This window comes from Oncorhynchus mykiss, chromosome 4, assembly GCF_013265735.2.
Source record: "Oncorhynchus mykiss isolate Arlee chromosome 4, USDA_OmykA_1.1, whole genome shotgun sequence".
Lineage (NCBI taxonomy): Eukaryota > Metazoa > Chordata > Actinopteri > Salmoniformes > Salmonidae > Oncorhynchus > Oncorhynchus mykiss.
The window spans coordinates 7,169,087-7,194,498 of NC_048568.1; the positions used below are offsets into that span (position 1 = coordinate 7,169,087).

General features: G+C 40.3%; 1 protein-coding gene across 8 annotated transcripts; it reads left to right on the forward strand.

Annotated features, from left to right (window-relative positions):
- Positions 1 to 2,358: 2,358 nt before the first annotated feature.
- LOC110522003 (single-minded homolog 1-like) lies at positions 2,359 to 24,633 on the forward strand. 8 transcript variants are annotated; one of them, XM_021600045.2, is made up of 13 exons: positions 2,359 to 2,561; positions 2,973 to 3,520; positions 13,802 to 13,884; positions 14,016 to 14,036; positions 14,251 to 14,340; positions 14,563 to 14,671; positions 14,777 to 14,862; positions 15,086 to 15,285; positions 15,825 to 15,931; positions 16,561 to 16,708; positions 19,834 to 19,999; positions 20,430 to 20,829; positions 22,167 to 24,633. In XM_021600045.2, the coding sequence occupies exons 2-13, from the start codon at positions 3,346 to 3,348 to the stop codon at positions 22,961 to 22,963; spliced, it is 2,382 nt and encodes a 793-aa protein (XP_021455720.1). In that variant the 5' UTR covers positions 2,359 to 2,561; positions 2,973 to 3,345; the 3' UTR covers positions 22,964 to 24,633. The 8 variants fall into 8 exon arrangements, with proteins under 8 accessions (XP_021455720.1, XP_021455721.1, XP_036831423.1 ...); XM_021600046.2 differs by lacking the exon at positions 14,016 to 14,036; XM_036975528.1 differs by lacking the exons at positions 2,359 to 2,561; positions 2,973 to 3,520 and adding an exon at positions 12,572 to 12,653 and having other exon boundaries at positions 22,167 to 24,630.
- Positions 24,634 to 25,412: the final 779 nt, after the last annotated feature.

Here is a 25,412-nt window from a genome sequence, read left to right on the forward strand (position 1 = left end):
CTACATCATAAAATAAAGTGTTACAAAAGTATTTTTATAATCCACAACATAGCTGCTTTTTCAATTTGTTTTGAACAGCACAACATGTCAGTCAGAACGTGGATGAACGACAAATTCTGCAGCGAGACTGTGAGAGCTTGTTGTGTCAGTGCAGTGTCTACAGTTCACGGCTGATGTAACACTGCTGCGTTAAACAACAATAATTAGATTGCCTTTTAGAGAGCAATGCAACCTGAAAGTTGAATTAATCAGCATCCGATCCGTGGTCGCGTAAGAACATTTAATATGGATATATATATTTCATTTGGTGAAATTAATTAATAATTGGCAAAACAATAGGCCAAGACTTGCTCCATAACATTATATAGTGTTTACTTTATCGATATATCCATTCTTTCAAATGGACTTGAAGACGTAGAGGAGACCTATGTTAAATTGTTTTATTGTCTGAAACCGTTTAATCGGCAGCACATTTCCTCATTTATCGGAGGTTAACTGCGTCATTTTGCTATTTCGTGCGCAACGTGCAACTGGGATTATTTTCTCTCCCTCTCGCGCGCCGCAGGTGGATTTCGCATTTAAAGCTGGACACCCCATTACCAAAGCCAAGCGCGATGTCTATCCGGGATGAGGATAATAAGATAGTGAGAAATAGGCGGTCAAAATTAATTTAATTTGGGCCTCAAGTGTGTGTGTGTGTGTGTGTGTGTGTGAGAGAGAGAGAGAGAGAGAGAGAGGGTGAGAGAGAAACAGAGAGCATGATTATAGGACGTTTTGAGCAACTTGTTTGTTTCAATTTCTTCAAGTAATTTAGCTTCTAAGGTTTGTGAGATTTGTTGTTTCAATGATGCTACTAAGAAAAAATTACTAATTCGACTTTATATGTTAGTAATTTAGCAGAGCGACTTTTACAGTTACATTTTAGTCATTTAGCAGATGCTGTTAGCCAGAGCAACCAGGGTTAAATCCACTGCGCAATGGCACACCTAGTCGGCATGGGGCTTCTGGCCCAACTCTCTCAACCACTAGGCTACCTGCCGCCCAGTTAGTGCGTTCCTCTTAAAGTAGCGACAACCACGTATCACAGTCATATTATTGCTTGTAATACTGCATATGTGTACGTATACTGACAGTGTTGTAGCAGCAGCCCGGGGGCTGTATTTCATGACAGAGACACCGATTGCATAATATAATTATACAGCACACTTTGCAATAAGTAAACACATTCAAGCTTTGATTGAGATCCAGAGTAAAATAATCTATGCGTTGACAAATCAGTATTTTTCTGTTATTAGATTAAGACTACATATCGCTGATATCCAGTCGTGGATTAACGAATTAATGTTTTTTAAAGGAATGTATAAATCAATAATAGACATACTGTAGACTACAGGCCTAGTACAACTACAACACCATAAAAATGTAGCCTATAACATTTACATGTACATGTACATTTTAGTCATTTAGCAGCGCTCTTACCTAGAGCGTCGTACAGTATGAGTGCGTACATGTTCGTACTTTTTCCTATAACATGTAGTCCTACACAAAGTTTAAAATGCCAGTAGCATAAAATAAACAGATTTTGAAATAAACATTTTAAACGATTTGGCTAATAAAAAACATTAATTAATGGCCATATGATTCAATTCCGGTAAATTAATACTCTTGGATTTGTGTAAAAACCAAGAACGATTGGCGCTATATCACTCCATGCACAGGCTACTACGCCTATAATAAAAGGTACAACCAAAAATGTGAGGGACAGACAAATCAATTCAGAGACAAATCAATTCAGAAAATATATCTTCTGTAATGTCTTGGCAATGGGCTTATTATTGATCAATTGTATTAAAGTAATTTGGTATGGCACAGCTGCCTATAAAAAGGACACTCAATATGTGACAAAAGGAGGGAGATTAACTGTTATATTGGAGTAAATACAACCAGATTTCGAACTAAGTAGTCCACTCAACAACATAGAAATAAAATATATGTTTTTTTTTTTTTTAAGTCTACCATGCATATATGCATTGGTGAAGTTCAGAATGATTCTGGTTGGTTTAGCTATGTAAAACACACCACCGATAGCGTAGACTCATTCTCCCATGGATAGCCAATTGTGTTTAGATGTATGATGAGTGAATACAGCTCGCCAGACAAAACAGTCAAGTATGGCACGGTTTCCTCCAGATTCGGCTAAATCTGTGTCAGACGTGAAAGTTTAATACAAAACCCACTTTCACTACGGGTTCCTGTGTATTTCTATCAAGCCTGTCCAATGAGAAAGTCAGTCTCGATACTTGCTGGCCAATAAGAGCGCGAGTGGCAGTGGGCTGGTCCTGAGCAGCTCGAGAGCGAGATTGAGATAGTTTGGAGACGAAGTCTGGACACGAATTCCACTCGTCTTGCGTCCCTAATTTAGAGAAGTGTATGCGTGGAATTCCGCGAGGAACTGAGACTAAACTAACTGTCTCGAGTGGTGAACTCGCTTCTGGACAGGTGAAATCCCCTGCGGGCAGCGCGAGAGTAGTGAAAGTTAGAGGATCTTTTTATTCGATGAGGTAAGTAGAAAAAAACATCGACAAAATAGGCTAAAATATTTCCATATTCTATAGGCCTGGTCATTGTAGTAGAATTATCATTCGTTTGTTTATGATGTATTATTACATATTATTTGTTGCAATGTATAATGTATAATTTGTTATCTATTATTGTTATTATTAGGCTATTAGTATTATTATTATTTGTTATTATTATTAAACTATATGCTCAAACAGCCACATTGTAATAAAGCAAAAATAATGCCATATTGTCACATGGATAATCCATTTTTATTTATTTTAGAAAATAGCCTACATGTTTCCATAGTTTGAAAGTAGGCGTTTTGGGATGACAATGCATTTTGTTGATCAAAAATATATTGGTAAGCCTTTAATGATATTATGGCTTGTGCTATGCCCTGTGTTTTTCAGTGCATGGAGAAATGCCAATATCAGTTTACACCGTGGACAGGCCCCTTACCATTCTGAGGGAGAATTTATGTCGTGTGCTTTCAAGAAATTCTTAATTTACACGAGAAGAACACGGGATATCAACTTATCCATTCGGCGCATGTTTCGGTGTAGGAATTCGGGAACCGTATGAAGTGCATTGGAAGTGCTGCTCTCATTTCACTTGACCGTGGCCACAGCGCGCGTTTTAAGGGTGTTAGTTGAAAAGCCAAAATCATGACAAATAGACGAAACGGAAATCGTTCTATATTATGGGTTTGATGGACCGACATGACAGTAAAGGAATGAAAGCCTAACATTTAACAAAAGGAGGGGCAGAGAGCGAGAACACACAATGAAGGAGAAATCCAAAACTGCCGCAAGGACTAGACGGGAAAAGGAGAACAGCGAATTCTATGAACTGGCCAAAATGTTGCCTTTACCCTCGGCTATCACGTCTCAGCTGGACAAAGCGTCTATAATAAGACTGACAACAAGTTATCTGAAGATGAGAATTGTCTTCCCTCAGGGTAAGTATATTTTAAGCTTTAACAATACAGTCTTCTCTTATATAGGCTATGCCATTTGCCATTTATCTGTAGACTATACTTATTTGTATTTTTCTGTGGGCCCATCTCTTACCTGTTTTTTTGTTCGTTTTTTATTTATTCACCTGCATTTTCCTACTGATTATGGTTATTGTGCATAGGTTTATTATGCTACGTTATAGCCCATAACAGCTGTTAATACGCTATATTGTGTAATTATATTTACTATATTTTATTATATTTATATATTATTATATTTATATTGCGATGACACCTAGCAGCTGCTGTCTTTCTGTTGCAGTCATTGCTGATGTTGTTGTTTTATCTTATTAGCCTTTTGATATGTTTTTTTCATCTACCAGTTATTGCTACAATAGGCTACCATGTTGCTACAGTAGGCTAGTGTAATTTCATGCGTGCGTGTGCGTGCATGCGGATGGTCGTCGCAGATCCACGCCTCGGCGTGTCTACATTTAGGCCATTTTCGGGGTCAGGGGATCGAAATGCGTCGAAGGCGATTAGCCACCATCTTCCCTCGATCTCAACAGGCTGCTATGCTGTGTGACTGACAATGACGGCCGCATCAATTATAAAACGCCCTGCGTGCCACTGGCATCTGATCACCTGAGGCGCGAAACAGCGGGAGAAGACCTAATTGATCCACTCAGGTCGCTTTCGATTTTTCCAGATAAAAAATGTCTAGGCCTCTGGGGTGTGATCTCTTCATACTTCTATTCAGTCATACTCATATCTGTTTTTATCACACATGATAGCCTACTCATAGTCAGATTTACTCCATGATCAAAACCCGGAAGTGCACTTTAAATGCTGGTAAAGCCTAAAGTGCTCATTACTGCTGCAAGCACTCAGAGATGCATCTTGGAGGGCATTATGTTCCTTCACTCATTCACAAAGATTGATCAAAGGTTGGTCTACCACCCCAACATATGCAAATGCAGGTTTGACTTACTTCATCCTAGTCAATTGTCAACGACACGGGCTAATTAATAGCCTAATGCATGGCTGGCTACTACTGCCAGCATTTATTTTATCTCCTGATAGGCCTACTTATGCTACAACATTTCCACAATCAAAATATATGATCTACATTAGTCATTTCATTTTCTAATGGTCTGTTGCTTGGTAAACATGCCTGGGAGAAAATAAATAATAATAGCAAGAACGACATAACGACAGACAAAGTCAGCAATGGAATAATTATACAGACAGAAAAAGTAGGACTACTAAACAACGGCAAGTAGAAAGTCATAATAAACCCTATGGCCTCAGCAAAATCGACAGAAAATAACTAGATTGAACAACAATGACTAGCAATGGATTCTGATTCATACACAATGTTTGGAGAAGGGGAGACTTGTGTCCCGAGAGGAGTGACTGACTGTGAGTGAGTACAACAGAGCGGCGTATGTCTGTCTGGGGAAATGAGGGCTGAGAGAGAGCGGCTTGTTGTAATCCAATCATTGCAGCAGGCTCAACCTATACCCCGCCCGTTCCGGTGTTTGGAGGATATGTTGGCATTGCTGTTGTTTGGCCGGAGAAGAAGTCGAGAGGAGCCAACATATTCAAATAATGATTTACATATTTTCATGAACCCTTGTGTGGTGTTCATGTTTTTGTTTTTCTCCCAATGTTCGCAGGTCTGATGGACTCACAACATTATTGGGTTTTTTAAAACAATACAGCCATAACAATTAATGTAAAAAATACTTAATACTTAAATGTTGACTTACATCAGTTAGAAGCAATATAGACAGCATACATGGTTAATATTTGCCATTTACCTCTGCTAGATCACATTTATCAATAAAAGCGCTATTCGTTTTTTTCAATAAATTTAGATTTTTGTAAACAAAAATCAATTATAATCAAGACATGGGTAAAATAAATCATGCTTATCTTGAAGAAATATAAATGACACAAGGTTTTCATCAATATTGATGTTTATTGCTTTGAACGGAAAAAAATTGTACATACAGTGTTTTATGGAAATGATAAATGAACCCCGTTGAACACAAAATAAGGCCGGTCTATACACCACATGAGGGACAGAGTTTTACTGTGTGTGTGTTGCAAATGTATTTTTTTGCACTTGATGCATGTGTACTGGGTCTTCCTGTCCTTCTTTTGTTCACACACATCGCAGTGCTTATTCTTGTTGCTACCGGCTGCAATCTAGAATGATGAAAACACTTAGTTCAGGAATTTTACTAACATCTCACTCACATATACAATTACAGCAGGCCAAGGTAGGAGAGTCAGACACACACGCACATGCAACAATATCATTCACACTTACTTCCGGTATTGGAGTTGTTGGTTCTGTGGGTCGGGCGGATGCGAAGCATCTTCCTCCTGAATCCTCCTCACGAAGGCTGCAGAAGCTGGAGTACTTAGGATATGTTGCCTCCTCTGGATTTGAGGTCTTAACAAAGCCTTGCCCAGCTCCACGAGAAAGAGCCGCCTCTTCTGGAACTTCCCTCTGTTCCAATCTGGGTTTAACGCCATCCAGATGGCAAACGCGTTTTACACTGAGATGTCCAAGATGTTGAAGTATATCACAAGTGGCCAGCGTACGGTTCTTCTTTTTCAGCTGTAGCCAGTCACCAGCTTATCTAAATTGTCCACCACTCCTTTTGTGGCATTGTAATCCATTATGATTTCTGTTTTTTTCATGTTCCTGGCCACAAATTCTCCCATCCCTATGCAGCGTACTCAAGAGTACCATATTTTTGCCTTTCTTGGCAGGACACTAGGGACGTGTCGGCTGTGAACACAAACTTAGAGGAATTGAAAGGCCTGTTCCGTGTTTTCAACAGCGGAGGAGGGAGCTCTGGCTTGTTTTTTCATACTGTTCATACCATCGTCAGCTTCCTCTTGGTGAGCTCCTGTCCCAGCTTGTGCAAAGTAAAACAGTTATTGCATGTGATGTTGTGGCCACGGAGTCCCTGTTTCACTTCCAGGAAAACCCGCATCCCTTGGTTCTTCTCAGGGGCTCCTCCATCTACACTTGCAAGTTCCACGCATATGATGAAGCAGCATCACAGGCAGCCCAGATCTTGATTACATATTTTGCAGGTTTATACGGCATGTACTGCCTGAAGGGGCAGCTGCCCCTAAATGGCATAAGCTGCTCATCAACAGTAGTGTTGGGTCCAGGGTTGTAAAACAGGGAAAGGCAGTCCACCCACTTGTCCCATACTGACCTGATTGCAGTTAGCTTGTCTCTCTGCACTGACCTGATTGCAGTTAGCTTGTCTCTCTGCCGCGGAGATAGTCTGGTGTCTCGGGTATTGAAGCGGATAATCTTGGAAATAATGTGGAAGTTTTCCAGAGAACTTGTTGCACGGAAAGGTTCCCTGACAGTTTCTGCATCCCACAGGGATTCTGTGGATTCCCCATTGGATCCAAGAACACCAGCAAGGATAAGAACCCTGAAGTATCCAGGTAAATTAGTTTGGTCCATCTCTCTGCAAAAACACACCTTCCCTCCAAATTAGTGCAGTCCAGAATGATTTTCTGTATGGTGTCTGGGATGAACAGTTCAAAAGAAGACTTGATGTCCTCCATATGAGTGACAGCCATCCGTCGGCCTTGGTTGCATCCTTATCACGTTGGCATTCATGCGGGGTGGCTCATTCCTTGGGCAAGAAGACCATTAAATGTCTTATTTTTTTTTACATCCATATATCTCCTCCTGCAGGCTGCTGATGAGCTGGTTGCTGACTGGCTGGTCCTGGGGCTGGCTGAGTGTCAATCTCATCATATTCTTCCATCACACTGTCAGACTATGAATTGACAGACACAGGACCCTCCTATTCTGAAAATTCTTCATCTTCCAAAGTGGAAGACGCTCCTTCCACACTAGCTTTTTTCTCTACAAAAAAATATTTCTAAGGCCTTCTGAGCAGAGATTATTTTTGCCATACTGATTGATTGTGGTAAGGAACCACACATGCAAATATATTTATTTGTTGTGTCCCTCAACAAATATGCACCTGACTGGGGTAGAGTATGGGAAAATACAGCACTTTTTTACAATATACCGAAATAATGTATTGTAATAACATTGTGCAGGTTCCCGCAAGACATTGTGTAGTTTCACACACTGCAAAAGGTAAAGAGTGCATGAAAAGAGGGAGACAGGCTATGTGATATGTTCAAACAGCAGGCCCAGGGAGGAGGAAGACAGAGTGAAGGCACACAGGAAACCTTTTTATTTCATTTCTACTTGTTTTCAGAGAAAAACACACTTTCCCTCACTTTTATTACCCTCGGGTCCAGTGGACCCAAACACCACATATGTAATATAAATGTGTAGGAGAGAGCACATGGTGCACTCAATGAAAATGTGTTCTTTTACAAGTTCTTCACAGAAAATGAGCCAAGGCCAATGAGTCTCAGGTTGAATTTTTTGTTTCATTGTATCATTTTTCTTCTAGTAACCTTTGAAAATGTGTCCCACAGACCCGAACACCACACAGGGGTTAAGAATGTTATTTTCAGGAATTTCTTGACACTATTTCATCCTTCCACAAGGATGTCGTCCTGACACGAATCTAGGGTTGTTACCCAAGCAGGCTGGTTGTTCGTTCTATCAGTTCTGTTGGCAGAGACATTAGTTCTGTATCTTTAGACACCACCCAGTAGTTGGTTTTAAATGTCTACTGACTTACTGGCTGGCAACCCCTTACTTGCTAGCTAGCCAACCACGGCTAACATATAGTCGGGTCAAACAGTGCAGCCATAATAACTACAAAGTAGCTGTATTTGCATTTGTTTAAGCTGTTTTCTAGTGACATTTATTTGGATTCATGCAAAAACAATGAGCTAATGATGCTCGATTTCACCTGACATAGAAAATGTGCTCTCTCGTCAGGACACTGTTGTTCAGAGGAGCTAGCCAATAACACAGCTAACACAATCACTTCAAACTGAAGCAGGAAATAACTAGCTGCACTTCATTTAGTTGTACCTGTTTTCTATTGATTTATTTTTTTTTGTCATACAAGATATGCTGATTCGTGATTTTGACTGGCTGAGAAAAGCTGCCTGCCTGTCTGTCTCATAGCCTACTATGCAACAGCTGGAGATCAAATTTGAATATTGAAACAATGTTGCAAATGCTGGAGAGACAGACAGCAAGGTTTATACAAATCTCTGCTGTTGAAAACAAAATGTTAGTCTAAAAGAAATGTGAGATAATGTCTAGATGCTTTTTATAGTGGAGATCAAGTCTATTAATTGCCTGGCTGGGCTGATTAAACAGTGGATTGCACAGTCAGATAGAACAGAGTAGGCTTTTTAATGTAATATATTTAGCCAGTGGTAACTTGTGGCATAGACACCAGCAGGAATGCGGTTTTAATCAATCAGCATTCAGGATTAGACACACCCATTGTATAAACAGACAGAAGAACTAGCCAAAAGTTGTTTAGAGAACATGGCTCTTCACTTTGTTTGAGTGAAAGAGAGATGAGTACTGCCTGCTGAAAATGACTTTTTTCAGATCACAAATAATTACAAAAAATGATTGTGTCATGTCATAATCCTATTTGGAAAATTCTCCATATAGTTACATACTAGTTTTGTTCAAGTACTGGGCACACCCCTACTATCAATCAAGTTATAGTAACTAGCTTGTCTAACTATCTTAACTGGCATGCTTGCTGGCAAGGTTGGTAGACTTTAGAAAATAAGCAATTACTAAATGTAGGCTACTGAATAAGACTCACCATTTTAGCAGGGATGCAGAGGGCATATTTAGTTTCTTAAAGAAAGAGCACCACCATTCAGGAGGACACAGACAGCTCAAGTGGTATGCTTAGATATGCAGAAAAATGAACACATTTTTGACATAGAATTAAGCATAATAATTATGGCTCCAGGTTGCAGGAAAAAGCTCTTTCAGATGTTTGAAAAATGCTTAAAATCCCCCCCAGCAATCCTCACATAATTTGCTCCCCCTAAGATGTCTGGGGTTCATGACATTCCTGTGACTGGCTACATGGTGAATAATAGGTGTATTTGTGTATTTGCTACACATCTATTGGTTATCTAGGTCTTCACTTTATCTAAACCATAAAGTTTCCAAGTGTTGTGTTTAGGTAAGCTCATGACAAATGCAAGGAATGACGTTGCAAGAATCTGAAGAAAAAAAAGTTACAAAAATAAAAATAGCTTATAGGCCTGTAGCATCTGCCATATCATGTTATGACAGTGTTATCGCAGGTCACCTAAATGGAACAGACACATTGAATTGTTTTCACTTTACGTACACAATTACCGGTGCAAGTTGCAAGAAATCACGAGGTAGGCTACTTAGATGTGATGATACACAGTGACTAATGAGGACGGATGATTACAAAATTATAATAGGCCTATGCTAATAAATTGTATGACAAAGGCCTACTGATACCAAAACCAACACCATTATTTGGAATGCTTTCTCTTGGCTATTTGTAACTTTGCATTATTGTGTTTTTCATAAGCCTATAAGCTATCAGCCATTATGTATTAGAAATCTCTGATTATTGCTAATCAGAATCATCTACAATAGATTTTTATTGTGACCAAGTAATTGTGCACATTATAATCAATCAAATTATTCTACATCATATCGGACTCTACCTACTGTACCTGTATTTGAAATAGCAAACATTATATTTGATAACCATTTGTGATTATAAATGAGCCTACATTGTAAAACATTTCCCGTTGATTTTACAGTAACTTACTGGTGACCAGTTACATATGTAAGTTACTGTAAAAAGCAACAGTATATCGTTTTTTTATGGTTTACTGTTGCATTAATTGACCTGCAGTGTCAATAACGCTTATAAAGTTGTTTTATGGTAACAAATACTCTTACCGTGAAGCCTTCTTTGCATATTTCCCAGTGTGCCTTGCCTTTTGGGAGAATTGTACAGTCACCTACCATCCATGGCTGTTAGTGACAGAGACATGGTTCCATCATTTTCAGTCCTGTGGCTTTCACCAAGTGAGTTCCTAGGCGAATGTTATCATGACAATTAAACTATTTTTGATAATACATTATATATCTCATAATAACTTATTTTGATGTCTAGTTTTATCCTAATACAGCTGCCTGAACTCATGGTTTTACAGGCCACATTAGGCCTGCAAGTAGTGTTGCAAAAATCCACTCTTTCCCAAAATTCCCAGATTTTCCAAAAATTCTGGTCGAACGATTCTGGATTTCCTGCTTATTCCTTCCTGTTTCCAAGACACTTCCAACTGGGATTTCTGGAAAATATGGGAATTTTGGGAAGGTTACAAGTATTTTGCAACCCTACCTGCAAGTCACATTATGCTGGGTTGCAAAGTAATGTGTAATTCCTGTTGGAATCCAGCCAGAGTTAGGATATCCAACCACTGGAACTTTCAATCACCTGCAATTTGCATTGAGATTGACTGTCACGGTTTGGGACATTGGGAGTAGACTATCTAAACCATTTAAACTGGAACAACCATTTCAATAACGGATGCAAAAAAAATCAAACTAACTAATTGGATTAGTTTAGATTTTTATTTAATTTAACTTTGTGTAGAATGCGTTTAATCAATGAATCAATGTACATGCAAAAACACAGATAAAAAATAAACTATTTAAACATATCTACCTGCAGTAGAGCATGCTGGGAAATATGATACAAATGATTTCTAAGACTGTATGGTACCAATAATAATACTGTAGTCTTTTTATGGTACCAAATTATCTTACTGTAATTTTTTTTTCAACTGTTGTTTTACAGTAGCTTACAATTTTACGGTATCAAAAGTTATAGTATTTAATTGACGGTACCATTACTGGTATTTAATATATTGACAGGGGTGTGGGAGGGGAGGGAGAAAGTTGTTCGAACTCAGACAAAATTATGTTGCAATTCGCCTAATTTCCACAAGGGGCCTGCGTTTTACAAGTAGCTCCTATTTTTTGGGTGCTTGTTTGACCTTTTATGATGGAAAATGATTTATTTGTATGATGTGCCTGATTGTATATTTTATTCTATAATATAAAACAGCATGGCCATAAACAAAGCAATGGATATAAATAACAAAACAGGTACCAATTATCTAAGAATATTGGTATATATTTGTAATAATTATTTGCTCAAACGTTTTCTCACTTGCTTTTGATTTTGTTGCCCTGTGCTTTTAGTGTGGAATTCTATTTTGAATATTATAAGTACAGTAAGTGACCTGCTACAGTGTTTTATGTAGTATTTTTTTACGGTAAAGTCCGAAATGAATTTTTCCCAAAATACAATGTTGTTTACGGTATTCTACTGTAGTCAATTTATACAGTATGTTTATATTCACTATATATTAATTTACTTTAATTTAAGGCAATTACATTTTTTTTTTTTTTTTTTACAGTGTACCTATCCTTTAGAAAATCATTATTACGGAAATATGCCTAACTATTTCTTCAGCAGTTGACATAAGTTATCAATTGCTTGTAGAACACATAGCTGAAAAGTAGCCAACAGGATGAATTATTTTGGAATATTATTGACATTAATTGGCTAAATAAACATTTTGATTAGGCTTGTATTGAATTTGATGAATGTTTTGGTATATTTTGTATTTATTTTTTATTGAACCTTTATTTAAAAAGTCAGTTAAGAACAAATTCTTATTTACAATGACGGCCTAGGAACAGTGGGTTAACTGCCGTGTTTAGGGGCCTAAACACTAGACGTTCTTTATGAAAAAAGAAAATGTGCCCAATTAAAATAGTCAAAAATGTGTCTAAAAACAGAGAAAGCCCTAAACCGTTGTCCGCCCAAACTAATGTTAGGCCTAATTGTCAACAGAATAATATTTGTGTAGGCCTACCTGTAATGGGTTATTGAAACTGGGGAACAGCTCAGCCTGTCTGAAACCTCGTAATCATCTGAAAAATATCCCGAGAGCAGAGATGTGAGATGTTAACCCACCGGGCACACACTGGTTGTTTCCAAGTAATTTCAATGAATTGACGTTTGTGCCCAGTGGGAAGTTTCTCTGCTCACATCGACTATTCTATGGTTCAGGGCACTTGACGTCCGTTAAGTAGCACTTCAAACGCCAGGTGCATCTATTCTTTGCCTATTAGGCCTATTTGTAAGACATGTAGGCTAGCCTTAATGCTCATTGAGTCCGCGGTTTCGCTTCTCGAATACATCAGACAAATTAGTAACCTGTACATATTGTGACCCCTGTGATATAGTAGCTGAGTTGAATTACGAGAAAAACAGCCTTTCACCCATGATTGCAGCGGCTAGCAATTTGAATATGACGCATGCAACGAAGGGACAGACATGCATGCACAACAACATATCACATATCAATATCTTATATAATCCTTACATTCATGTCAACATTTTTTAAATAATGTGTCAATAAAGCAGGCCTACTTTCGACTGGTCATGTTGTGGAGCTAAAATTAACAGGAAATTGCCAGACAAAAAATGTACGTTTTTGCTCAAATTAATTGCGAAAATATCAAATAGCCTGTAGGCCTTGCGTAAAAGAAAAAGGAAACAAATATATAAAATAGGCTATACTCTCCTTGTCCATTATTATAGGCCTAAATCACTGCGTCAAGCTCATTGCAAACCAACGCTGCATGTTGTTTTCAGAGGGAGGCTACTTTGCATGCGTGCAGAATGTAAAATATGTTTTCCACGGCACCTGGGTTAATTTGACTTCTAAACAAATAAGGAGATGAGCTGTGCAAAAGCTATTTCAAATGTTGACCAAATAATTTGTGTATTGTTGTTGAGCTGTGTAAACGCGAAGGGATCGTTTGGACAATATTGAAATGTGAAATGGTGGTGGGTTATTCGAGTCTTTACTCAGACACTGATTGTTTTTGTACGATTAGCATTTTCTATCTGGCATGGCGTTGCGAGAAGAGCCGCTTGTATTTATTTGCATTATCGTGTTTTGTTGGTTCCGTTGAGGATGTCATATGTTTCCTGCATTTAAAGTTTTGATGTTCACTTAATTTGTATCAACTTTCTGCAGCATTTTGTTCATCGTACTTTAAAAAAAAAATGTTGACACACATAGCTGTATGTATTATTATTATTAAAATATATAGGCGTAGAACAACAGAGAGAACTGGCGTAATAAAAACCAGCATAAAGAAACATTGTCACATGCGTTACGTGTATTATTGCACGACTATATGGTTTGCGAAAAGGAGCTGATATACATACTGGCGCTTTGTTTCAGGTTTGGGTGAAGCTTGGGGTCACACGAGTCGAACGAGAACTTTGGACAATGTCGGACGTGAGATGGGATCCCATCTTCTCCAGGTAATTTAGGAAGCTTAGTCTACCAATTTAATAGAACATTCACTGCAAAATATGATGGTTTAAATAGCCTACTAGTAATGAAAATAATCATTCTTAAGATGTATGTAGACATGTTGCATTTGATTTGATAGGTTGGATCCCACATCCTCCAGGTAATTTAGAAAGCTTACTAATTTATATTTTCTAAATTACTGTCAAATATTATATTACAAAAAATAATGATTCTCAAAATGTCTACCTAGTCATGTTTTGTTACATTTAGTTTGATATTTGATCTCACGAATCTGACTGTAATGCATTGAGTGCTCTTGAATAGGCCTCATATTTCTTTGATCTACGCATTAATTTATGCATTTTTTTCTCCAGACATTGGACGGCTTCATCTTTGTAGTGGCGCCGGACGGAAAGATCATGTACATATCTGAGACAGCATCAGTCCATTTGGGACTCTCTCAGGTCAGCACCTGGTCATAGCCTATTCATCTTAGCCTATTTAGTGTTTTTGGTTTGTCAAGTTTTATTTGGTCGAGTGAGTGGAGTCTTTTTTATTTGCTATGCATAAGGCTTAAGAGCTCGTGATATCCATATTACAAATGTTTTTCATGTTCGATATTATGGAATTATGTTTGAATGGTTGAGTGATTAATACTGTTTAATTACCGAGGTAATTCTTAACAGGTAGAGCTGACCGGGAACAGTATTTACGAATATGTCCACCCCGCCGACCACGACGAAATGACTGCCGTTCTCACCCCACATCAGCCATACCACTCACATTTCGTCCAAGGTAGGCTATATGAATATAGACCCAACTTGGAGAGAATAAAACCCCATATAGAATACAGTTTTGTACGTTGGATAATAGACTGATATTTTCAGTCTCCTCTTCCAGAATATGAGATGGAGCGCTCTTTCTTCTTGAGGATGAAATGTGTGCTGGCAAAGAGAAACGCCGGCCTCACCAGTGGTGGATATAAGGTAGACGATTTGCAATGGAAGTATATAGCCTAATGCTGCTTGAAAGTACTATCTATGTTGTATACACATTCTATTGATTTAATAAATGCCAAATTAATTATAACTGAATTAAGCGTAAAGATAGGTGTAAGTATAATTTATGGAAATGTTTAAACATTTACAGTGAGCGTAAAAAATTGACATAAAAAGACTGGACAAAATAGCAACACACCCCCCCCCCCAGGTGATCCACTGCAGCGGTTACCTAAAGATCCGTCAGTACAGCCTGGACATGTTGTCTTTCGACGGCTGCTACCAGAACGTGGGCCTGGTGGCGGTGGGACACTCTTTGCCTCCCAGCGCCGTGACAGAGATCAAGCTGCACAGCAACATGTTCATGTTCAGAGCCAGCCTCGACATGAAGCTAATCTTCCTCGACTCGAGGTAGGTCTACAGCAAAACATACAAATAAAGCATGGGTTGAAGGATAGGATATGGAGGAGAATAACTGAATTACATAGTCCTATAGCAGGTGTTTTGATGAACCAGCCATGACATAAACCAGCTAAAGTTGTTTTTTGATGTTTTTTCCACTAGTGCTCTGTGACAGTTGTTAAATGACTATTAAGTCCCCAACTTAATGGAACAAAACAGTATTGAATTCACAAACATGAAATGCTACAATATATTCCATTATTTATGGAGTTATAATGGCTTACTGCATCTAAAAAGTGTCATGTCTTATTATTTTAAAGTGGAATCCTGGACCTCAAGCCACTGGGGTCCACTTTACAGAACGTTCTGTTCCTTCTCAGCATGAAAACAAGTTTGGATCCAATAGAACTCTGAGCATATAATGAATGATACATGGAGGGAGAACAGCGTGAACTTCAATACATGAAAGTCCATGGCTGAAAGAGAGGACAAAAACATTTGCCTTCTAACCCCTTCCTCCCTCCTTCTCTCCCTCCTCCTCTCCCTAGGGTGGCAGAGCTGACTGGTTACGAGCCCCAGGACCTCATTGAGAAGACTCTGTACCACCACGTCCACAGCTGTGACACCTTCCACCTGCGTTGTGCCCACCACCTGTGTGAGTTAGTTACAGTAGGTTGGGCCCTGCCTCGTCAGACTACCTTTTACTGGACTTTTGTCTCTTTTCCTTAACTTTATCCCACACATTGAAATACATTTCTGAAATACATTTTTATCAAACGACACAAATATAAAATACACCAGACCTTGGCCTCTAACACACATACAGTATTAGCTAGCTGTGCCTTTCAACACTCCAGAGGAAATCAAAACTTGAGATCCACACCACATGTGGTACTCTGACTTAAAGGGTACCCTTAAAGGGTACAAAGTTAGGATTCAGCCCTTTTAGAACACACACCAGAATGATGGTCAGCAGAGTGCAACTGAGTGCCTCAGACCAGAATATCGGCCATCATTATCAATACATTTTCCAACGGTTCGACATGTGGAATCGAGGACAACAGCCACCGCTCGTTGGCACACAGCAGGTGGTCTCTATAACACACCATGGGGACAGCAAGCGATGGAACGGCCCCCTGCCGCGCTCAGTTGTCAATCATTCATTCAGAATGACCCATTATAGGTCAAAACAATCCCAAATACAAAATATGTCTCCTTTTCTCCTATCTTCTCCCTCCTCCTCAACTCCCACCCCTTCCATCTCCTCTCCTTTGATCCTCACAGTGCTGGTGAAGGGCCAGGTGACTACTAAGTACTACCGTTTCCTAGCCAAACAGGGGGGCTGGGTGTGGGTGCAAAGCTACGCCACCATTGTCCACAACAGCCGCTCCTCCAGACCCCACTGCATCGTCAGCGTCAACTACGTTCTTACGTGAGTCTCATTCTGTTCAATTCAACTCAATTCAATTCAGTTCCATTCAAATCGATTCAAGCTACTCCCTTTCTCTACTTCATCAACATCTGAAGTTGTGGAGGACTACATATATTATTATCATCATCATCATTATTATTATTATTATTATTATTATTATTTCAATTGAATTTGATTTGAGTTTATGAAACCCCTCGGGGCAATTAGAATGGCATTGTCAGAGCAGAAGCAACAAATAATTGAATGAATAAACATAACTATCTCCACATACAAAACATGACCTTCTTGTGGCCTGTGATATTAGTGAAATACTGACCTCGTCCCCAGGCTATTGCTCACAGTGCATATAACTATTCAAAGCTGGCCTTAGTGGGATTCACCATAGAATTCTATTACTAAATAAAGTATTTGTCACACAGGCATAATAATGTCTAGAACGGAAAATCTGGAATGGTATCGAACTCATCAAACATGTGGTTTCCATGTGGTTGATACCTTTACATTGACTCCATTCCAGTCATTATTATGAGCAGTCTTCCCCTTAGCAGCCTTCTGTGATTTGTCATCATTCCTTTTTTGCGAATCACACCGAGGCGTGGCTCTGTGCTTGTGGTGTTCTAGCGTACAGGGAGGGGTAGGGGGAAGGTGTTGTGGGAGATGATTGTTTGGTAGATTAAGCCAAATTAGCCAATGCCAATGCGAGGGGAGGTTCTCCCGACCTTTTTGTATTGGCTAATGAAGGCCAAGTTTGACGCATTGGTCCACCAGACAAGTGTCTGGGAATGAGATCAGTGAAATACCAACAAACTTAGTTCATGACCCCAGCTAGACTGATAGTGGGTAGGGCTGTGTGTACCTCTCACATTCTCAGTTTGTTCCCTTTATGGCCACCTCTATTGCTACACCCTACTTTACACAGAACATGTTTTTTTCGGGTGCGATAAGACCTTTGAGACCAGTAAGATAAACATTGGGGGAAAATACCTACTTTCATTATTGACCTGGTGTCTAAGGAAAGAAAATCTATTTGACAGTAAACCGTAAATCGATAGCCATCTCATACATGCTGCCCGTGTTGGATTTTCATTGTTAGGTTTGGATGATCCAGACCTAGCTCTTTAATCTCTGTCTCTCTCTCTCTGTGTGTGTGTGTGTGTGTGTGTGTGTGTGTGTGTATTCATTTAAGCCGTCTGCATTTCAGCTCTTGTGTATTTACTATTGTTATGTATTTACCGCAAACCCCAACACACTCAGAAATACAACTCAGTAAGGAGTGAGGCTTCTCTAGTGTATTCATACTGCATGTTTAGCTTATATTCAGGATGAAACACGTTTAGCTTGTATTCCGGATGAAACACGTTTAGCTTGTATTCAAGATGAAACACTGAGTTACACTTGGGTTCTCCCTCTAAAAATTGTCTAAAGGTAATACAGATTTGTGTTTTTGCGGCAGATGGAACACTTTTTCCCCCTCAGCACTGGTTTCATTGAATTCCACCCTGTGAGATACACCAACATACAGTAAATAAACATCAAATACCTTTCAAATACTGCTGAATTTTACAATACATACTAGACCAGCAAAGCCATTTCATCACCTTAACCTACAGCATTTTATTCCATCAGTTCACATCATTCCATTAATAAATCATGATTCTGGGATGGAGAGCCAGTGGCTTATTTCAGGTGGGAGGTGGTCTGACTTTGACCCCCATGTGGAATTCAGCTAACACAGCTGAGTTTGCACAAAAGCCTATATCAGCACTATTGGCTCTAGCATAGGTCACCGAGAGGACACATAGGATGGAGAACCAGTCACTGCTACTGTACCTGCAAGAGCAATAACCATGTTTGTGTTTCAGTTAACACCCTATTCTCTATAGTGCACGACTTTTGACCATGGCCCATAGGGCTCTGGTCAAACGCAGTGTACTATGTAGGGAATAGTGTGCAATTTGGGATGCCCCCTATGTCTCACAAAACACTGACTATCCAAATATTGCCTTTCCCATTGCAAGGTGCCACACACATAAAGAGCGGGTCATATTAAGAAACATACTACAGCAACTGGTTGAGTGGGGTCAGAGACAGGGAACATGGGTTTAAAATGCCACGTGCTGGTATTACATACTGCTGATGTGATAAGTTAAGAATAGGGCCATGTTTGCAGAGCGTTTGACACAGGAACCGCTTCATGACTTTGAAGTCTGATAGAGTTCATTCCCAGGACAGTGGGTTAGAATGCTAAGGTGGTAGATGCATTATATGATATGTACATACAGGTGACACATGAATAGTCAATGTTGTGTTATTCAATCTGGGAGGGGGTTGTGTGTGTGTGTGTGTCGGGGTACATTTTCACCTCAAGAGAATGTAAGATGAGACTGAGGGAGTAGATTCACAACAGGCATGGTGTTGACATTATGGGAATGGTTATAATTTGTGTGTGAGTGGAAGTGCGTGTGTTCTGACAATGTTTGTGCAGTAGCAATTCATTATTAACTTTGCTTCGGGTGTTGGTTGTGTTTCTCAAAAAAGGAGGGTTAAACTAGGTTGAGAGATTGTCTTATATAACCTACTCATTTCTAACTCATCCCATTAATAAATGAATCAAAACTCCAAAGAAGGTGTTTGTGAATTATGTCTCTCTCACTGTCTCTGCCAATATTTGCTATTGATAATGGTATATATATATATATATATATATATATACCATTGTCTCTGCCAATATTTGCTATTGATAATGGTATATATATATATATATATATATATACCATTGTCTCTGCCAATATTTGCTATTGATAGTGAGAGAGACATAATTCACAAACACCTTCTTTGGAGTTTATATATATATATATATATATATATATATATATTGGAGAAATTACTTATTGTACATCATTTTATATACTGTATTGCCACAATTCTGTGAAATAACATGTTTTAAATGTGCTCACTACATGTGCAAGTCACACCTCTCTGAAACCCTGATGAAGGTCTATTGAGCAAAATGTTGGTTGAGGGATCCATTGAATTGTTCATGGAGTATTCTGGATTACTATTGCGCCAGAGTTCCATCTTTTTTTTGCTAATGTGCTCGCTCTCATCTGTGTCTGTGTGTGTAGAGATACTGAGTATAAGGGAATGCAGCTGTCCTTGGACCAGATGACCCCTAGCAAGCCAGCGTTCCACTACAGCAGCCCTCCGAGTCGTACAGAGGAGAGGAAGGGGACCAAGTCCCGTATGACACACACCAAGGCCAAAATCAGAGTGTCTCCCTACCCACAGCAGGTAAGACACTTGGTACCGGTGTGGTGTACACAGTGATACGATTAGAACAGGTCTGATTATTTCGCCCTTAGCCACAAACTCTCTTAAGCCCGGTTCAGGTACAAGAGCCGACATAAAGCAAGACGGTGCCTCTTTACAATGACGCGATACATATTTGATACACATTTGACACTTGTTCTAGGCAAGGTGTTGTAACAAACTAGTATCCTGAAATACATGCACCAGAAACAAGGCAGACTTTGTGACTTGACAGACCAGTATACATGACTAGTGTGCAACATTCTTCATCAATAATCAGTATAATGTGTCTTTAAGGTAAACATCACAGAAGATGGAGAGGGTGTAACACCACCTTCTACTACTTTAAAACGTAGTTTAAACCTTGTACATTCCAAGTTCTAGTTTCCAAACATGTTCAACTTTTCTCCAGTTTTCAGCCTTTCACCCCGAGCGTTCCGAGTCCGACCAGGACAGCCAATGGGGAGGCAGCCCTCTGACAGAATCTGCCTCCCCTCAGCTGCTGGACCAAGGTGAGGGAGCGGAGGGCGGGGCCTGTGCCTACAGACTCTACCCGGACTCCGGCTCCCTCTGCTATGGCCTGGCTCTCTCCGAGGAGGACCTCACGCACAGCCACAACCACTCCCACCATCCTGCCACTGCCTGCGACAGCGGTGCCCACTGCCAGGCTGGCCGTTACTTCCTGGGCGCTGCTCCCCAATCTGGACGGGAGGCCTGGTGGGACGCAACACGCTCCGTCCTCTCCCTGCCCAAGTCGTCTTTGGAGAATGGCGAGGGCTACGACCTCACTTCCTACCACAGCGTGGTCCATGGTGAGGCGTTAGGGTCACAGCCATCTGGTTAGAAAATCATCAAACGTCACTTTTCCCTGGTAGCTCCTTGATTGAATAGGCCAAGGGCATTATGGACCATGGGAAGTTGTTTACCATCTGTTTGCAATCATTTCCCACTGTTCAAGAAAACTTATTTCATCTTTCATGTCCTCAAACTGAGAGACAACTCCCAAAGATGCTGCTGCCAGGAATGTACTGTCTATTAGGGATTTACATGACTTGTTCAGTTGTATGCACATTATAAAATATCATTTCACGCTTACTGTGCAAACAATAGTTGAAACAGGTGCCAGCTAGGTCATGTGGATGAATGACAAAATGTAGTCCTCCATTCCAGTCCTATTTTAAGTTTGTATTAAAAACCCCTAGAGTCGATGTCTGCGCCCCAGTGGAAAACGAATTAGCATAATAAAATCTATCAGTTTAAGGTGGAGATATCTGCATTGGATGTGTTTCAATCCACCGCATCTGCCCGATGTCGCACTTCCGCATCTGCGGTGAAAGGTGACAGAGCCAGAGTCAGACCCTGAGACATCCTGAAAATCGGTCTGCTCACAAAATCGTCTGCAGCATCCGAACGGTTTGGCCTTAAACCCTCACAAACACAAGGGTGTTCTCCATTTTGTTCTACGACCCCCACATGCGTCTTGGGACTCGTCTGAAGTCGGTACAGCCGATCTGCCAACTTCTGTCTGTAGCGTCCGAGCAGTTTGGGCTACACACTAATATGACACATTTTGGAAAGGTGAGACTCTCACGAACATGTACATGTGGGTTGTTTTGCTCTAGGACGACTCGTCACGAGACTCATCTGAAGGTCCCCCGGTACCAGTGGAGTGCCAAAAATAAGGGGTTAAATACAAAAATGATTCCCGATCTTTCTTAAATCTCTCAGAACAACCTTCCTTTAGATTTTTTGCTGGGACTATCTGTTGTTTCATGTAGTGAATCTGTTATTCAATGCGTTTTTATGGGCTAATAGCAGTAAGGCCCATTTCATCAAATCATTTATTTCGATTTTTTGCGGATACATCAAGGGGTCTTAACATTCTAAATCAAATAGCTAAATGATCCTCCGTCTTAAAACAATTCCATATAGCTTAGGCAGGGATTAGACTGTTATGGGTTAATTGCAGTCATAGGCACTAACTCACATGAGTATTACATAAATATGCAATAAATCCATGTACTGTGAAAATCACAACAATATGTACATTTGAGTTTGGGATGGCTCTAATAGTTTTGTTGGTATTATTATTACATACATTTTGAGATTTTAACCTTGGATTTCTAAACGTTGCCACTTTGTCTAACAGGAAGGGGTCACTGGGATGAAGAGAGCGTGGTCAGCTCACCAGAAGGGGGCGGAGGCTCCACCAGTGACTCGGGCGAGCGTTGCCGCGATGGCACTGGCAGTGACCATTTCCGAGCGAGTCCTCAGGAGCCCAGCAAGATGGAGACTCTGATCCATGCCACGCAGCACATGATTAAGGAGGAGGAGAGCCGTTTGCAGCTGCGCAAGGGGCCACTGGACGCCCTGGGCCCAGTGGGGGGCCCCTCCAACAACAGCCCCTGCTCCTTCACCCCCTCTACCCTGCCCCTCCCTCAGGCCGCCATGCCTGGCGTGGTGTGCCGCGGGCCGGGGGTCGCCAACGGCATCAACCTCACCCTCACCTCCGAGCGCCTCTATCCCCGCGATGATGGCAGCAAGGTTTTGGATTCCCATGGCAACATCGACAACAACACAGCCAGTCCGGCGTCTCTGTCGCGCCTCAGCAGCCCCAGCACCGATGGGATCCCCAGGTCAGGCCTGTCTGTCTCAAAAGACTACCTGCATGGTCAGACAGACGTCTCACCCCACCACCACCCTCTAGGGCAGCAGGGGAGCCCACTGCCTTACCAGGCCCAGGAGATGCAGCCCCTGGACAGGCATGCTGCCTACGCCCTGACCGGCTACTCCCAGGTGCACCTGTATGACGCAGAGAGCCTGAGGAACTACTCGGGGCTGGGCTGCGGAGGGGCTCAGTACGACATGGTGCCCCACATGAGGATGCAGGCCGACCAGATGCAAGGACACAAGGGCACATCAGTGATCATCACCAATGGGAGCTGACCATACATAACGGACAGATCCATCCTAGTGTCTCAATGATGGAGTGTGTATGTGGGACTTATGAACTGAATCCTTTCTCATACAGTTCGGCCTTTTCTTTTTGTTTCTTTTTTGCGCCTGACATAGGATATTCCCCATAACACCGGTCTGCTCTGTTACACTTCACTGTGCCCTTGAGAGCCCAGACCCAGCAAGCAAAGCTGGTTGCAATGATGTCAGGCTGGCAGCTTTTGTTTTGCCTTAGTCAAGTTGTATACTGATAATAAAAGGTCATTCTTTCAATGCCTTTTTACCGACCAGAAAAATATGTCTTGACCTGGTTGTAATTTGGTTACCTACTGAAATTGTAACCAAAATATGACATCATTAAAAAGACATCGTAGCTTGTCATCTTGTTATCTGACGTCTACAAACCAGTTTACAACCAGAAACTGACGTAATTATGACGTTTCATTACAAATATTGCCCTCTGGACAATTGAATTCCCCCCCCCCCCCCCATGCATTGAACTGAGACGCTGCAGAATGACTATTCAAGTTTTCAGTGAGTTTTCAGCTTGGTTAAAGATAAACCCAATGTTTTAGGCCCAACATAGTCATGCACCAGTAAGTAGGTCTATGGGAGTGAACTCTCACCTTTTCTCATGGTAGTAGACAATATGCAATTCAATTGCATTTACCCCCTTGACCTCAACTGATTTAGTATTGCTTAACTTTCTCAGAAATACTTCAAAATTATTATTTTTTTAATTAAATGCCAATGTTTTTCCATATTTATTAATTGTGTCGAATAAAATGATTTTTATTTAATCTCATTTTTTCAAAGTACAACGTTTGGTGGCAGGGTTGCTTTAGTTTCAAAGTTTGCATTATCTGTGTACCCCTTTGAAGGATTATATATTATTTGCCCAATTTCCCCTGTTAGTAGAAGTTCTAAAAGGATACTGTGAGATTCTGGCAATGAAGCAGTTTTTCTGCTTACCCCTAGGTGTATGCTAGTGTATGCTACTGTACCTGTAGACTTCCAGTCATTACGCTAGTTAGCATTGGCTCGAGAAACTACCTCTAACTTCCTTCTTACTGCACGCAGAGGCATAAAAATTGTATACACAATTTCATCTGACTCTGGGTAAGTCAAAGAATTCATAGACAGAATCTCGCAGTATTCCTTTAAGGCATGACATCAATGTGTATCACTTTAAACTTCTGGTGCTTCTTCATGTGTTTCAATTGAGAAAATAATATTGTTCTGTTTCACTTTTCGTATCCCGAAAATATGTAAAGAATCTCTTGTCTAATTTTATTTATGAAGTAAATATGTTCAGAAATTGCTTTCTTTTTTTTTGGACAACAGGTCATAAGAGTATTTATTAACTGGGGATAAAACATATTTTGATTCTAAATACAGGTGCAATCAAACCCTCTTTGATGTTGTGATTTTAATTTAGCCTTTAATGTGTGGGAGGACTCAGTTTGATCAAACGAGTGGATACAATTTGTTAAATAACACTGTGCTGCTCTAAAAGTAACATTTGAAGCTACAGTTATTTTGGTTGTAATTTGTTCCAGTTGACAGTTGGCCTCATATCACTCCATCACAGCACACAGCCTGCATTACTCACTTCCGCTTTAAAACCTCTTGATGTACCCATCCCGTTAGCGGGATCATTTTCGTCAACATCTGCTGAATTGCAGAGCGCCAAATTCAAATTAAATTACGAAAAATATTAAATTTTCATGAAAACACAAGTGCAATATAGCAAAACACAGCTTAGCTTGTTGTTAATCCACCTGGCGTGTCAGATTTCAATAAAGCTTTTCGGCGAAAGCATACCAAGCGTTTATGTAAGAACATCTCTCTCAGTAGACAAAATATTACAAACAGCCAAGTAGATTGGTCACGAAAGTCAGAAAAGCAATAAAATGAATCGCTTACCTTTCATGATCTTCGGATGTTTGCACTCACGAGACTCCCAGTTACACAATAAATGTTCCTTTTGTTCCATAAAGATTATTTTTATATCGAAAATACCTCCATTTGGTTGGCGCGTTATGTTCAGAAATCCACAGGCTCGAGCGGTCACGACATCGCGGACAAAAATTCCAAATAGTATCCGTAATGTTTGTAGAGACATGTCAAACGTTTTTTATAATCAATTCTCAGGTTGTTTTTACAATATATAATCGATAATATTTCAACCGGGACTGTAGCTTCTTCAATAGGAGAGAGAGAGAAATGTCTGCTCCACTCTGTTGGCGCATGCAAAACGCTGCTGGCACCCAGCTATCCAATGAAGCGGTGATCTTTCTCGTTCATTTTTCAAAATAAAAAGCCTGAAACTATGTCGAAAGACTGTTCACACCATGGGGAAGCCATGGGAAAAGGAATCTGGTTGATATCCCTTTAAATGGAGCAAAGGCGTGCTATGGAACAGAGAGCTTTCAGGAAA